General features: G+C 44.6%; 1 protein-coding gene across 9 annotated transcripts in view; it reads right to left on the reverse strand.

Moving 5' to 3' along the window:
* The window catches only part of GK (glycerol kinase), a 52,986-nt gene that overhangs the window by 38,302 nt on the left and 211 nt on the right, over positions 1-14,473 (reverse strand). For 4 of the 9 annotated variants that reach the window (XM_048494014.1, XM_048494016.1, XM_048494013.1 and 1 more), the window contains exons 2-6: positions 8,734-8,807; positions 7,554-7,660; positions 6,076-6,153; positions 5,213-5,292; positions 923-1,060 (exon numbers count right to left, since the gene is read on the reverse strand). In XM_048494014.1, coding sequence (XP_048349971.1) covers positions 923-1,060; positions 5,213-5,292; positions 6,076-6,153; positions 7,554-7,660; positions 8,734-8,807 — 477 coding nt within the window. Of the gene's footprint in view, positions 1-922; positions 1,061-5,212; positions 5,293-6,075; positions 6,154-7,553; positions 7,661-8,495; positions 8,609-8,733; positions 8,808-9,846; positions 9,938-14,284; positions 14,371-14,473 lie in introns of those variants that run through there. The other 5 variants (XM_048494022.1, XM_048494018.1, XM_048494019.1 and 2 more) reach the window with 5 other exon arrangements.

Consider the following 14,473-nt stretch of genomic DNA (forward strand, 5'->3'; position numbering starts at 1 on the left):
GTGCAACATTTCTGGCTCTTCTTTTAACAATACAAATACAAAGCCAAGCATTGCAGATCTTAATTTAAGATGTGTACGCAAAAAAGTTATATAGTAAAACTACACAGAAATTAGCTTTGCATTTTTCATAAATAAAATATTTATGAAAGTATTAACAAACTGTACTAAGATTCTGCTCTTATGAACCAGACACTAAGTTATTATTGTCTGAAACCTGATAATAACTTTACAAATTTAACTTTAACCATAATTTATGTTAACTCTTTATGTACTAGTAATGGCTCTTTCTGCACAAGCCCCTGAAAATGTTTTGCAAATGTTTTCAAAATCCCTTGTTTGTCTGCACTCACCCCCTCAAAAATGCTTCCTGGCCACTATGTTGTGGTCATTCTGTTTTGTTTTTAATTTTTACAGATGTGCAGATTTGATTCTGCAAGGCTTCAAGGCCTCATGCTGCAATTCTGTAGGCGTCATATCCACAGAGCTAGCTTACAAAATGGCATGGATGAGGAAGTCCAGGGACTGCAGAATGGCATGGGAAATGTTTTGAAGAGATCCACACAGAAAGTGAAAATGGTTCCACAAAAGAAACACTTCCAGAAAACTGTTTTCAGTAAAAGATTGCTTGGGAACAGAATCCAAATAAAATGTTTTGAGGCAGGAAATATTTGGGCTAAAAACCATGCAGAACTTCATGGAGAAAGCATTTTATTTCCTGGCTCAAAATGTTTTATATGGATTGTGCAGAAAAGAGCATTGTTTCAGGAAAAGTCTGCACATATATACTCCTAAAGAGTGGACAGAAAAATAATTTGGCTAAGAGTGAAAGTAGTCTGGGACAGACATCCGATTCAAGTCCAGCCATAACTGAAACAAAGGAAATCTTTCATACTTGTTTTCATCATAGCCTATTGAGACATACCCATATAAGCCATGAATCAATAGTACCAAACAAAGCTCGCCCCTCTTTCACCGCTTGCTCAACACCTTTTACGTTGTCCAGAAGCCAGCGAAGTTTCACAGCACTGAAGTAGGTGCTAAGTGGGAGGCCAGTCCTACTCTGCAAGATTGAAAGCCGGTCAGGAGATCGAGATAAACATCTGCAGTACAGTTATTAAATAAGCTTCATTCATACAAGAATAGCAAAAAAAAATCATTTTCACTGTCTTATCAATACATCGCTCACCAGTACTGAAGCCACAGATATCTACCTCTAACATGTTTTATGATCAAAGGGATCAGGAAAGACAATCAAGATCTGTCACATAGCAAAAAGTGAAGAACTTTTCCAAAGTTTTTTTAGGCAGGTTTTTGTGCATGGTTAGTAAATAAAAAGGTCTGAGGGAAGAATTGGCACATGGAAAAAAATAACCTCTTAAGATATATATAGTAACAGCTTTCAGGACAAGCATATTCAAAAACTGGTTTACTAGTATATTCTCTATGAATTTTAGTAAAAACTGTTACAAAAATGACACTCAAGGACAGTTGTTGTGTAGATCAAAACTGATTAATTTATGTCTAGGTACAAGGACAGTTGTTGTGTAGATCAAAACTGATTAATTTATGTCTAGGTACAAGGACAGTTGTTGTGTAGATCAAAACATTAACAATAAGACCATGGTGCTCCGGGATGGTCCATTAACAATAAGACCATGGTGCTCCGGGATTTCCTCGGAGCCCAGCAGATGGACCTGGCATGTGTCACCGAAACCTGGGTGCGCGAAGGTGAGACCATCGGCTTGGGCGTAAGGAATTCACGCCCGCCAGGTTTCAAGGCGATGTTTCCACCGACATCCACGAACCCAGGGCCGGGGCGGGTGGCACTGTTCGCATTCCGTGAAGTCCTTATCCCCTTCAGGCTGTCCCCACCTTCCGAGATGTGACGCCAGCATAGAATGTAAAATCGGCCTGGGAGTGGATTGGCCTACCGAGAGGGACTGGCCCATTCTTCTGGTGTACCGGGTCGCCTCAGCCGCACCGGAGACGGGCGTCGCCAGCTGCTGCTGGAGGCGGTGTCGGGACTGCTGGCGTTGCGGTTCCCCAGGCTTATTGTCTCATGGGCGACTTCAACGCTGGCATTGGTCGATGCACCCGCCCTCAGCATGTAACGCTTGGCTGCGGACCTTAGTGATGTCCATCCAGCTGGCGCACGCTTAGGGCACCTCCTTCCTTAAGTAAACTCTGGCCCCACTCACGCAGGCCGACAACATCATCTGGATTTGGTCTCTTTGGGTCGGGGATAAATTTGGTCATATCCTCTCTGTTGACAGAGTGCCATGGTCCGACCATTTCGCCTTGAAGGTCCGGATGGACTTGCCGCACCACCCCTGTCTAGGCGACGGGCTGATTTATGCACGCCCGCGGAGACTTATGGATCCACTTGGTTTCCTGAATGCTCTGCGGGACCCTGAACCCGCCGGCACACTCGATGAGCAGGTGGAGGACTGGAATTCCCGGCTCTCCAATGCCATCAAGGTAGTTGCCCCCCGGCGTCCTCTACGCCCCCGTTCTCGACGCGCTCCCTGGTACACGGAGGAGCTGCGCAGTATGAAGCGGGTGCTTAGACGTCTAGAGCGAGTGTGGAGGAAATCTCGTGACGAAGCCGCGCGAACATCTTATAGGACGTTTATGAAAGCCTATGAGGTGGCAACGAAGGAGGCGAAGAGAGCTTTCTTCTCCTCCTCTCTTGCATCCGCTAGCTCCCGCCCGGCGCAATTATTTCGTATAATTCGGTCCTTAACCTCCCTGTCGGAGAGGTCTTCAAATCCCCAATTGAGTATTAGCTGTGAGGCTTTTATGAGCTTTTTTGCGGGTAAGGTTGCGTCGCTCCGCCAGGATCTTCCCTCCACGTTGGCTACAATTAGTGAACTGGAGGCTCCCTTGCTGTCTTCAGGCCCTTATTTGGCCCAGTTTTCCCTGCTCTCCGAGGCCGCTGTTGACAGGACCTTAGCTGCTGTTAGACCTACTACCTGTCCTCTGGATCCGTGCCCCTCCTGGCTTGTAAAAACTTGCAGGGCGGAGCTACGACCCCATCTGTTGAGTATCATCAATGGCTCCCTTGAGCAAGGAGTTTTCCCGGATGGGTTGAAGGAGGCAGTGGTCCACCCACTCTTAAAAAGACCACCGTTAGATCCAAGTGATCTGGCCAATTACCGCCCCGTTTCGAATCTTTCGTTCCTGGGGAAGGTAATTGAGAGAGTGGTGCTGGAGCAGCTTCAAGGTTTCCTGGATGATGCATCGGCCTTTGACCCCTTCCAGTCCGGCTTCCGTGCTGGGCATGGGACAGAGACTGTTCTCGTCGCCGTCACAGATATGCTCCGTATTCAGCTTGACCAAGGCGGATCGGCGCTGCTGGTATTGTTAGATCTTACCGCAGCGTTTGATGTGGTCGACCACGACCTTTTGACCCACCGCCTGGCCGCCTCCGGAGTACGGGGCACTGTCCTTCAATGGATTGTCTCGTTCCTCCGGGGCCGGAGTCAGCAAGTGAGGTGCGGGGATCAAGCCTCCCGGAAGTGCCCGCTTTATTGCGGTGTACCCCAGGGGGCGCTGTTATCCCCGCTGTTATTTAATATCTATATGTGACCCCTTGCTCAGCTGGTACGGAGTTTTGGGCTGGCGTGTCACCAATATGCGGATGACACGCAGCTCATTCTGTTGATGGAGGGGGGAGCGGTCGCCGCCCCTGCGGCTCTACAGCACTGTCTGGAGGCGGTCGCTGGTTGGTTGCGGCAGAGCAGGTTAAAACTGAATCCATCGAAGACGGAGATCCTCTGGCTTGGCCGCGAAGGAGGGGGTGGGACTTTCCAGCCGCCGGTGTGGGAAGGGGTCACATTGGTGCCGACCCCTTCCGTGCGCAACCTGGGGGTCCACCTTGATTCGTCTCTTTCTATGGAGACCCAGGTGGCCCATGTAACCCGGGTTGCTTTTTTCCATCTTTGCCAGGCCCGGCGGCTGGCTCCCTTCCTCTCCCAAGCGGACCTGGCCACTGTGATCCATGCAACGGTCACCTCCAGATTGGACTATTGTAACTCGCTCTACGCGGGCCTTCCCTTGCGCTTGATCCGGAGACTCAAACTGGTCCAGCATGCAGCAGCGCGTTTGCTTACGGGCAGCACCAGTTGGGATCATATCCAGCCTGTGCTACGCCAGTTGCACTGGCTCCCGGTGGAATTCCGAATCATTTTCAAGGTGCTGGTGTTGACCTTCAAGGCCTTACGTGGCCTGGGACCCTTGTACCTTCGAGACCGCATCACCCCATATGTCCCTATGCGGCCTCTCTGCTCGGCGGAGGCCAATTTGTTGGTGGTCCCTGGCCCCTCGATGATGCGGCTGGCCTCCACGCGGGCCAGGGCCTTCACGGCCCTGGCCCCGGCCTGGTGGAACACTCTTCCACCACCTGTCCGGGCCCTGCGGGACCTTGGTGAGTTCCGCAGGGCCTGTAAGACGGAGTTGTTCCGCCGGGCCTTTGGAGGGACCAGCCGCTGATGGCGCCCCCCCTGCTCCAACAAATGGAACTCACCATCCCTCCCTCCTAGGGAGGGTTTTTAAAAGTGGGGTTGTTGGACGCCTCTTGTTATTATCGCTGCCTTAAATTGTTTTAACTTGGCCGCGAAGGAGGGGGTGGTGTTTTAATTATGTTTTATGTTGTACACCGCCCAGAGCCCCCTGGGGATTGGGCGGTATAAAAATCCAAATAATAAATAAATAAATAAATAAATAAATAAATAAATAAATAAATAAAACTGATTAATTTATGTCTAGGTGCATAAAGTAATCTCTTCAAGTTAAAATTTAAAGATTTGGGAAGTTTTGCGTTTTAATTTGCTGAGAACAGGGTTGCCAGGTCCTCCCTGGCCACCAGCGAGGGTTGGTGGGTAGGGTCACCAGGTCCAGGTTGGGAAAAACCTGGGGAAGACAGGGACCTCAGTGGGGTACAATGCCATAGGGTTGACCTCCAAAGCCATCCATTTTCTTCAGGAGAACTGATATCTCTAGTCTGCAGATGATCTGTAATTCCAGGGATCTCAGGTCCCACCTGGTGGCTGACATCCCTAGCTCAGAAGATGCTTGTTAACCTACTTAGAACTTTATAAGTATTTGGGGGACACAAATCAGTAAACTCCTTCTACTGGACACCCACCTATTGCTTTCTTTCAACATCTCACATTAAACATATGCTTGCCAATATGATAAAACCAATATTTACCTTAAAAAAAGATTTATCGTGCCCTGGAATTTTTTCAAGCAGCTTGTCAACCGTAGATTGGGTCCTAAGATCGAGCCAAACTAGAATCCAAAGACAAACATTACAATAGGTAAAGACTGGAGTCCTCACTACTTAAGCAACTAAACAAGATCACGGGCGTGACATTACAAAGGGACCTCCATAAGTTCCATATCAGTAGCAGTGTATTTCCTGATCAGGCAAACAGTGGGCCAGGAAAATAGTGGGAAAGGGAGGCTTAATCTGCACTTCCTTGCACCATAGTCCTGTTCCAAATTGAGCCCATGTATGACTTCTATTTAAAAGAGGGATGGGGGAGAGACATTAGAAACGCCATTCACAAAAATTCCACCATCAGCACTTTATTTTTGCAATTCCCTTGCACAGGGGCTTGCTGCAGCATTACTCTAATGTTTGCTCAGGGTACGGCAGGACAGTTCATGAGCTAATGTGACTACTGTGCATACTTAGTACTGTCAGTCTGAGGAGCGACAGACTGAATTTAGGATCATATCAAGCTTTTGGTGGAAGTAGCCTTCCCTACATTTGAAACTTGTTCTTAAAACCTCAGTTCCTTACTTCAGTCAGACACTGTATGATGAACCCAGTATCATGTTGTGATGGAATTTTTGCTGCAAATGGGCCTTGTCACAGCAAAGGTTCTGCATAAAACTTCTTTTACTTTTTCCTCAACACCTACTTTATTTTCCCAGCTATTTCAAGGAATTTATATTTGCTTATGGTAGAATTTACTGTCACTTATCAATGCCTATTTTATTGGATTTTGAACAATTTAATATAGAATAATAATAAATTAGCACATATTCTGAAAACATTCTGCTTACCAATAGCATCATACAGAGGTTTTCCAGTTGTCTTGTCCCAAACCACAGTTGTCTCTCTTTGATTGCTAATCCCAATAGCTTAAAGACAAAAGAAAAATGTTTTCTAGGATGACATAATATATGTATATATTAGAAATACTGGGTATGTGCCTTTCTTCATTTGTATTTTAATCCCTACTTTTCCATTATTTTACTTTTAGCAAAAAAAAAAAAATACTGGTTTTCTCCAGAAAACTGCATGCATGTATTGAGATTGTCAGAGGAGGGGGGGAGAGAAGAACATGCAATTTTATGTTTTGATAGTTGCTTCTTGCATCAAATGCAGCAAATTCAGAAACTCTCCGATTTCAGAGAGGGAGTGTATGTGGTGAAGATACTGAAACTGGAAAGGGGGAAGCTAAAAGCTTCTGTTGAATAGGTTATTGGGGGATCATATCAAAGAATAGTATGGCCCAACTGTAGCAAATCACTACCTAATTTCCATGCTGTTCCCACCCTGAGGAAACAATTTCACCTGCTTCTTCCTACTTACTGCAGCCACCCCAGCTGTGTGACTTGTTGACTGCATGGGTCCCTTAACCTCCAGAATTGCCTTTTTGGTGCTCACAGACCAGTGGTGTAATGTTACAAAAGGGTGCCAGGGGCTTGTGCCAGATGCTGTGCCCTCCTCAGTTCCTGGCCAGACCCCCCTGCAGTGTCCCCCTTACCCACTCACCTACCTAGGAGTGTGGAGAGACGCCAGCCGGACCCAGCAGCACTCCTCTCCATCAGTCAGTCATGCGGTCACAGACCCACCACAGCTTCCTTCCCTCAGAGTGTCCATGCGGATGCGCCATGGCTGGACAACCAACTGGCTCACTCTGCATTGTCATTGGCTGACTCCGAAATGTCCCTCTGGGCCAACAGGAAAGTAGGATGGAGGTGTGCTTTCCCTTGTCACCTGGCAGCCACTTCGAAAATGGCAGTGCAGGAAGGGAGGCCAGTGCACTGGCACCATCCTGGTTGATGTGCCACAGAGAAGGATTGCCCTGGGAGGGGGCAGTGATTTTCTTGCCAGACAATCATCTGGAAGGCTTGGCAGGTTCGGTGCAGAGGACTGAAGCACCCGCCCAATAATGCTGCAGAATGGCTGCACAGAGGCTGGGGAGAAGCTGGGGGAGTTGGCACATGGGTTGGGCATAGGGAGGGAAGGGAGGGGGAGGGTGGCCAAAATGCATCCTTCCAAGTGACCGAGGCAAATAGCGCCTGGGTCAGATGCCCCCTCTGCCCCCCCAGATATGCCACTGTCATTGACAGCTGCTGAGAAAAAGTAAAGGCAAAAAAAAAATCTGCCAGTGCTTTCTGCTTGTGATACTTAAGATCTAACATTAATAGCTTACAGAAGCCATAAAAACACTTGTAGCTGTAAAGTTTTACTGCTTGTTCCTTTTGACCTCTGGAGTGAGTTCTAGAAATCTTGTAGGAAAACACAATAATACCTTTTATGTTGCCAATGTCTATATTCAGCTGCTTCAATTTCTCACATGTTTTTTCCATGCATTCATAGACAGATTGTAGAATTTCCGATGCATCTTGTTCTACCCACCTTAAAGAGACCAATAATCAGCATAAAAGCAGAACAGATATCTGAAAGCTAGATTTTACAGTTCATAAAGCTTGTTCTACCACCTTAGAAACTGAGGACAAATTTTCCAAGAACAGCAACCTGAATGTACAGAGAATTAGAGCTCAGTATTCCACCCCACCCCCCCACCTTCATCTCTACCCACCCTGTGATGTCTGAGGAGTTGACAAATTGAACTTGGCAAACTGTGGGAGATTTGAGGATGGTGCCTTGGGAGAGTGTACCTTGGGGAGGAGAGGAAGCTCAAAAGAAATATGATGTTATGGAGTCCATCCTCCAAAGTGGTCATTTCCTCCACCTCTGATTATTTTAAGAGTCACAGGTAGCTAAATGTTTGTACGGATCCCTATCTTATATTCTTCCCATTACAACAAATCTCCCAAACAATTTTGTACTCTTACAAGCTATTCCACTGATCTCAACAGAACCACACACATGGTGAGATCCCTCTAGGGTTGGCAGCTCCCAGTTTGGAAATACCTGGAGACTTTGGGGACAGCAAGGTTTAGGGAGGGGAGGTCTAGGGAGGGGAAGTACTTCAATGGATATACTGCCATAGAATCCACTTTCCAAAGCAGCCATTTATTTTCATATTAATTGCTCTATGTCACCTGGAGATTGGTTGTAATAGTGGGAGATCTCCAGCCACTACCTGGAGGCTGGCAACCCCAGATTCCACAGTAAAGCTTACAGAAGGAGGTGGGAAAGCAGATATTTTCCCCACCTTCTGCTTCCTCCATTGTACATCCTCCTCTTCCCCACAGAGGCTCAGGTTATTGTCATGAACAAAATGTACCTGTTATATCACTGCAGTGAGGAAGAAGTCAGTGAATCCATTCCCTCCTCCTTCCTCCTCCACTAGTGGAAAGTTTGCTCATGCATGGGCAGAAGAGGGAGTAGGATTTTTAGGATATGCAACAGGAAAAGGGTGAGACAGATCTGCTCCATCAACTCTCTCCATCAACTTTTTGCTGATTTAGTCCATTTCACGAAAACACTGATAGTATTGAAGAATACAACATAAAAGGTCATACCCTTCCTTGGGAAATTTCTGTTTTAATTCTACTTGGTGGTGACTCAGCAGCTCAGCAGTGTTCGCATTAAAGACCTGCAAATATAATGCCCAACACAGAGAAAGAGAGAGTCACCAAACCTGTTTGGGAAAGCCATAGGGAGTAGCAGACAAAAGAAAATTGGCACAAGCAGTCTAAAATACAGTCACGCGGAACCACTAGGGTTGGTGACCTGAAAATCCAGGTTATCTAAGAAAATGTTTTGATTAGTTGACAGTGCTAGTAAAAGGTAATTTTATACATAACAGAAAGTCAATTATGTTACAAAACCATTTAATATTGAAAAAGGGAAACAAACTATGTTTTGATCTATACTTCTGTAGAAAAGAAATGCTCTCATATCTTTTGAGATCTGATCATGAGCAGGAACTTTTGGAACGTGAATCAATATATGGCTTTTTGAAAGGGTTTTGGAACAATACAAAAGGGCAATTAACATTTTCTGTATCTTAAACTAAGGAGGATTACTAACAAGAAAGCATTAAGACGACCTCACCCATACAACCCAAAAAAGGAATGGGGGAGGAGGTGTCACATAGGTAAGAAAAACCAATACATTTAAAGAAATGTAATGCCATATAGAGTAAAAGATTAAGATTGAAGCAAGATTGAGTGTGTGTTGTATCTCCAAGGCGATTTTAAAAAATAAATCTGAAATATCAATGATCAGATAAACGTAGAAAAAGATGTTTAAAAGTTTTACCAATTTTTTATACAATTTGTAACTTTTTTTGGAGGAAAGGAACATCTCAATCATTTCAATGACAACTCAATGACAACTCAGTGTGACATCACTGCAAACATTCTTCAATCAGAAGTCATGAAAAAGATAATTGTGGCCAGCTCCTCACTAACAGACCAATCCAAAAGTGACGTTAATCTTGGGAAGTAATCTCCAAATTCTGGTTGGTTTCTTTCACCACTGCACCATTGACATAATTTATTCCAGAAAAAAAGAATGCTATTGTTTCGTTTCTTCCAGTTTAACAAATTTAGCCCTTTGTATTTTCATTAAATTCTTCCCCACTAAACTATATATGTATATAAGTTGTTAGCTACTGATGGAGTACTCACTTTATGCCTGATGAAGTAGGTCACAAAAGTGTATGACACAATAGAACTCTGGCAGTGCAATCCACAGGGAGGGGTTAGTTTCACAGCAGCTGGTAATGGTGCCACCGCCTCGAAAGAGAATTTAGAAGAACAAAGAAGGAAAAAAACCCAAAGCCAAGTAGAAGACACCAACTCACTCTCCAGTAGCAATGGCGTACGCCTACTAATTTCATGACACAAGTTGCTGGTAGACATAGGGGGCTGAAAGTGTCCCTGGGCTGAATGATGCCCCAGAATCCCCCCCCCCCCCCATGCTAGCACAGGCTCATGTGGTGGAGGAATGGTGCTGCAGTGAAGTTTTTTTGTGTGGTTGGGTGCTGCAAAACTGCACAGAGGAAGAGGAAAAGCTATAAAGTGAAGCACACTTATCCAAATAGGATTATGTGATATACAAGTGGCAATAGCAATGACATTTACTCAAGAGGGGCTATGAGAAGCAATGGACAAAGTGCCAAGCTAGCACAAAGAAGATGCCCTGATGATTAATTGGAATCGCACTAGTCACTCATGGGAAGCCTCTGAGCCTAGCCTCAGAAGTGTTGAGGAAAAATAAGGGAAGAGGGATAAACAAAAAATAGAAATATTCACAAAATGGATAAGAACACAAGAACAAGCCTGCTGGATCAGACAAGAGTCCATCTAGCCCAGCTACTCGCAGTGGCCCACCAGGTGCCTTTGGGAGCTCACATGCAGGATGGGAAAGCAATGGCCTTCTGCTGCTGCTGCTCCTGAGCACCTGGTCTGCGAAGGCATTTGCAATCTCAGATCAAGGAGGATCAAGATTGGTAGCCAGAGATTGACTTCTCCTCCATAAATCTGTCCAATGTCAGCACAGGCTCATGTGGTGGAGGAATGGTGCTGCAGTGATGGTTTGTGTGTGTGTGTGTGTTTGGGTGCTGCAAAACTGCACAGAGCATCTCCACCAACGTATTTGCCCTCCTCGCGTATTTGCCTCTTGTGCTGATGTTAGGAGCACTCACATTGGGGCACTATACCCATGATTATTCCACTCCCACACCCCCAGGATTACGTTTAGTCTTCAAACCTGTTACAAAATACCTTTCTGAGATGCTAATGTGAAAGTGAACATCTGAATACAATGAATTTAGAAGATCTGTTTTAATAAGATGGTCATCTTAGGAAAGTAAATTGAAACAGGTAGTCATCACCTACCTTGCTTCATGGAACACTGAATTGTACTTATGGGCATATATATCACGTTTGTGGCTTATGTTCTTGATCAACAATTACCTGCCAAGATGCCATGCCTGGCTGAATACAAAAACTAAGGAAAGAATAAGTAGCTTATCCTATTTCTAAGAGGCATGGTTACATTTTAAGTCTCATCATAATTTTCTTTATCAAATCTATTTCTTTACAGCATTTACAAAAGAGCAGTGTAATTTGTTTAAGGTTTTTTAGTTAAGGAAGGTATGCTGGCAAGGCTTCCAAGGTTGGAATCAACAGAATCATGCTCAGGAGAGTTTCTAAAGCAGAGATTTCCACACATCCTGAAAGCATGAAAGAGCAAAGAACTCTTAACAGTTAATTATTGCCCAGGGGCACACAGAACACTTTCAGATCCAATTCTGGTGCACTAACTCTTTCACACAGTAAGAGCAATTGCTCAAGTGAATATGGAACCCATGCCATTACACTTCCAGTACAATGTTTTGTAATACTTTAGGTACACTGTCAATATACACAAAAGCATAAAGGTACATTTCGCACCCAAAAAGCAGCATACAAATTGTTATTTTGCAATATTTATCATTATTGGTAGTCTAGGAAGAGGAAAAACTATAAAAGTGAAGCACACTTATCCAAATAGGATTATGTGATATACAAGTGGCAATAGCAATGACATTTACTCAAGAGGGGCTATGAGAAGCAATGGACAAAGTGCCAAGCTAGCACAAAGAAGATGCCCTGATGATTAATTGGAATCACACTAGTCAATCATGGGAAGCCTCTGAGCCTAGCCTCAGAAGAGTTGAGGAAAAATAAGGGAAAGGGGATAAACAAAAAATAGAAATAATCACAAAATGGATATTACAGCAATGGCTAGCTTGATTTCTGAGGAGTAATTAAGGTCTTTGCAAGCATATGGTAAGAAATTTTTGTTTCCATCCCGAATGCAGCCTGTGATATGATCATACAAACTTTCATCTATATAGAGTTCATAAAGACCTTGTGGTGCGCTGGAATTCCAAAAGGAGACCTATAGCATATGCTTAAATAATATTTTCCTGTTGATTATAATAGTGACATTCTAGGAATTAAAAAAAAAACAGCAGAACCTTCATACACACAGTATAACAGACTACTCAATGTCATATTAACCAGCAGACAAGAATTGGTAGATGGGGTGAAGGTGATGGGGGCCTTACAGGGTTTAAATTACTGTCTGGATATTAGGAAAAATGTTCACAGACGGAGTAGTTCAGCAGAACTGGCTTCCTATGGAGGTGCTGAGCTCTGCTCACTGATAGTCTTCAAGCAGTGGTTAAACAAACTCTTGTCAGGATTGCTATAGGGTGATTCTGCATTGAGCAAAAGGTTGGACCAGATGGCCTATATAGCTCCTTCCAGCTCTATGAGCCTATGATTTATTGTACAGTATTGAAAGCAGCACAACTGGAAAGCCTCCCTAGGATTATATATCCTGCTTCAAGCAGATTTAGTTTTCTAAATTCATAAGCCTCTGTATTGTAATTCCATTCATATTTTATACATTCTCCTTATCTGCAACAGATACATTATTTTTTATACATTCTCCTTATCTACCACATCAGCAGGAGGAACTTTGAACAGTCCCTATAATCTTCCACAATCCTTAGTATAACACATCCCTGGACTTTAGCCAGAGGTTAGAGCAATACCCTAGGATCTGACAGAACCAAGATGGAATCCCTGCTTTGCCCCAGAGGCTTGCTGGGTGACCCTGATCCAGTCACACATTTTCAGCTCTTAACCTAACTGACATGGCTGTTGTTGGGGAGATAAAGTGGAGGAAGGGAGAACAATGTTGTAAGCACTTTAAGTCACCTCTGAGAAGAAAAGTAGGTTGTAATTATCAAAATAAATAAATTGTATTGTTTAAATACAAGCAAGGATGACATTTAGAGTAAGCTCATCAAACAGCCTGATTTGTAGTAGCAGCCACCTAGATTCCAACTTGTTCCACACAGAGATAGTCAATATAGTATATAGATATATGGATCTTGTATATCAGAAACAGTTCCAGTTCCAGCATCTGCTGTGCATTCTGATATTTTGTGGAAGTAACTGTTTTATGAGTCACAGAACAAATTTAAGAAGGCTTATTTTAAAAATCTTTCACATGTCTATATAACGGGACTTACTCTGAGGAAAACTTTCTTAGGACAGTATTGTTTCAAATAAGCATGCATAAGATTCCAGTCCCTTTTGTTTGCCCTCATCACAACTAATTTATGTAGGGTTTTCAACACAAGAGGCGGTCAGAGGTGGTTTGCCATGGCTGCCTCTGCATAGCAACCCTAGCATTCCTTCGGGATCTCTCATCCAAGTACTGATCAGGGCTAACCCTGCTTAGGATCTGAGATTTGACATGATCGGTCTAACCTAAGCTATCAAAGTCAGGGTATTACAGTCACAGATTTGTATTAAATAGGATGTCTAGACAGGACACAAGGTTCTGCAAGAACAAGGAAACATTTCTTGCATGCCATCAGGCATTTTTACCTTTATCAATTTCAACACCAAGGGGCATCAGAGATCTGACCACTATGCAGCCCATATTAACTTCTGAATACATACATAGCTCTGAGTACACATACGTAATTTCATAGGAATCAACCACTCAACAGAACTTGTAGCATAAAAAGGCAGGATTTTATATTTCTTTTGCTTTCCTCGGTATGGGACACACTGGCCACAACATCAGTTCTCTGAAAGCTACAGGTGACCTGGAAAGAGCAGCATATATTGGATCAGAAATATCCACTGCACTAGAAAACCAGCTCTACTCCCTTTGTCACTCCCTAGACGCAAAGATAAGGGTCAAAGGAGCGTCGTTCCTAACACAGTTGCTGGCCTCACTCGGAATTTAAACCCCAGGCGGGGAAGAAAAGAGACACCAATTAATAGTTGCTGAAGGGAAAGAGTTTCCTACTCTCCTAAAAAGACAGCTCACTTCTGCACACCCAGCGCCTCCAGCCACAAAGTAAGGGAGGCAAAGGAGCCCAGCATTTATTCCACAGAATAATACACCTTTTTTACAGAAACCTGCTGTTCCGGCGAGGCTGGCTGCAGGCAGCCTACGAACACCTGCCTCAAATTCTGGCGACTGGTGTGAGGGAACGCTGCTGAGCAGAGAAGACAAAGATCCCCTGCACCTGCTAATGGCACTTTTCACCTGTTACCGCTGCACGAATTGTAAAGTTCAGCCCTGGCACTGAAGGCAGGCGCTTCGTCACCGTCAGCAGCGCGCCCTCTTCTCCCGGTCCCGTCCTCTCGTGAAGGGCAAGTTCAAGATCTCCACCCCACCCACTACCCCCACCCTCACCCCTCTCGCCTCTCGCGCCTGTTCTCCCGGGAGCATCTG

This window comes from Sphaerodactylus townsendi, linkage group LG04, assembly GCF_021028975.2.
Source record: "Sphaerodactylus townsendi isolate TG3544 linkage group LG04, MPM_Stown_v2.3, whole genome shotgun sequence".
Taxonomy (NCBI): Eukaryota; Metazoa; Chordata; class Lepidosauria; order Squamata; family Sphaerodactylidae; genus Sphaerodactylus; species Sphaerodactylus townsendi.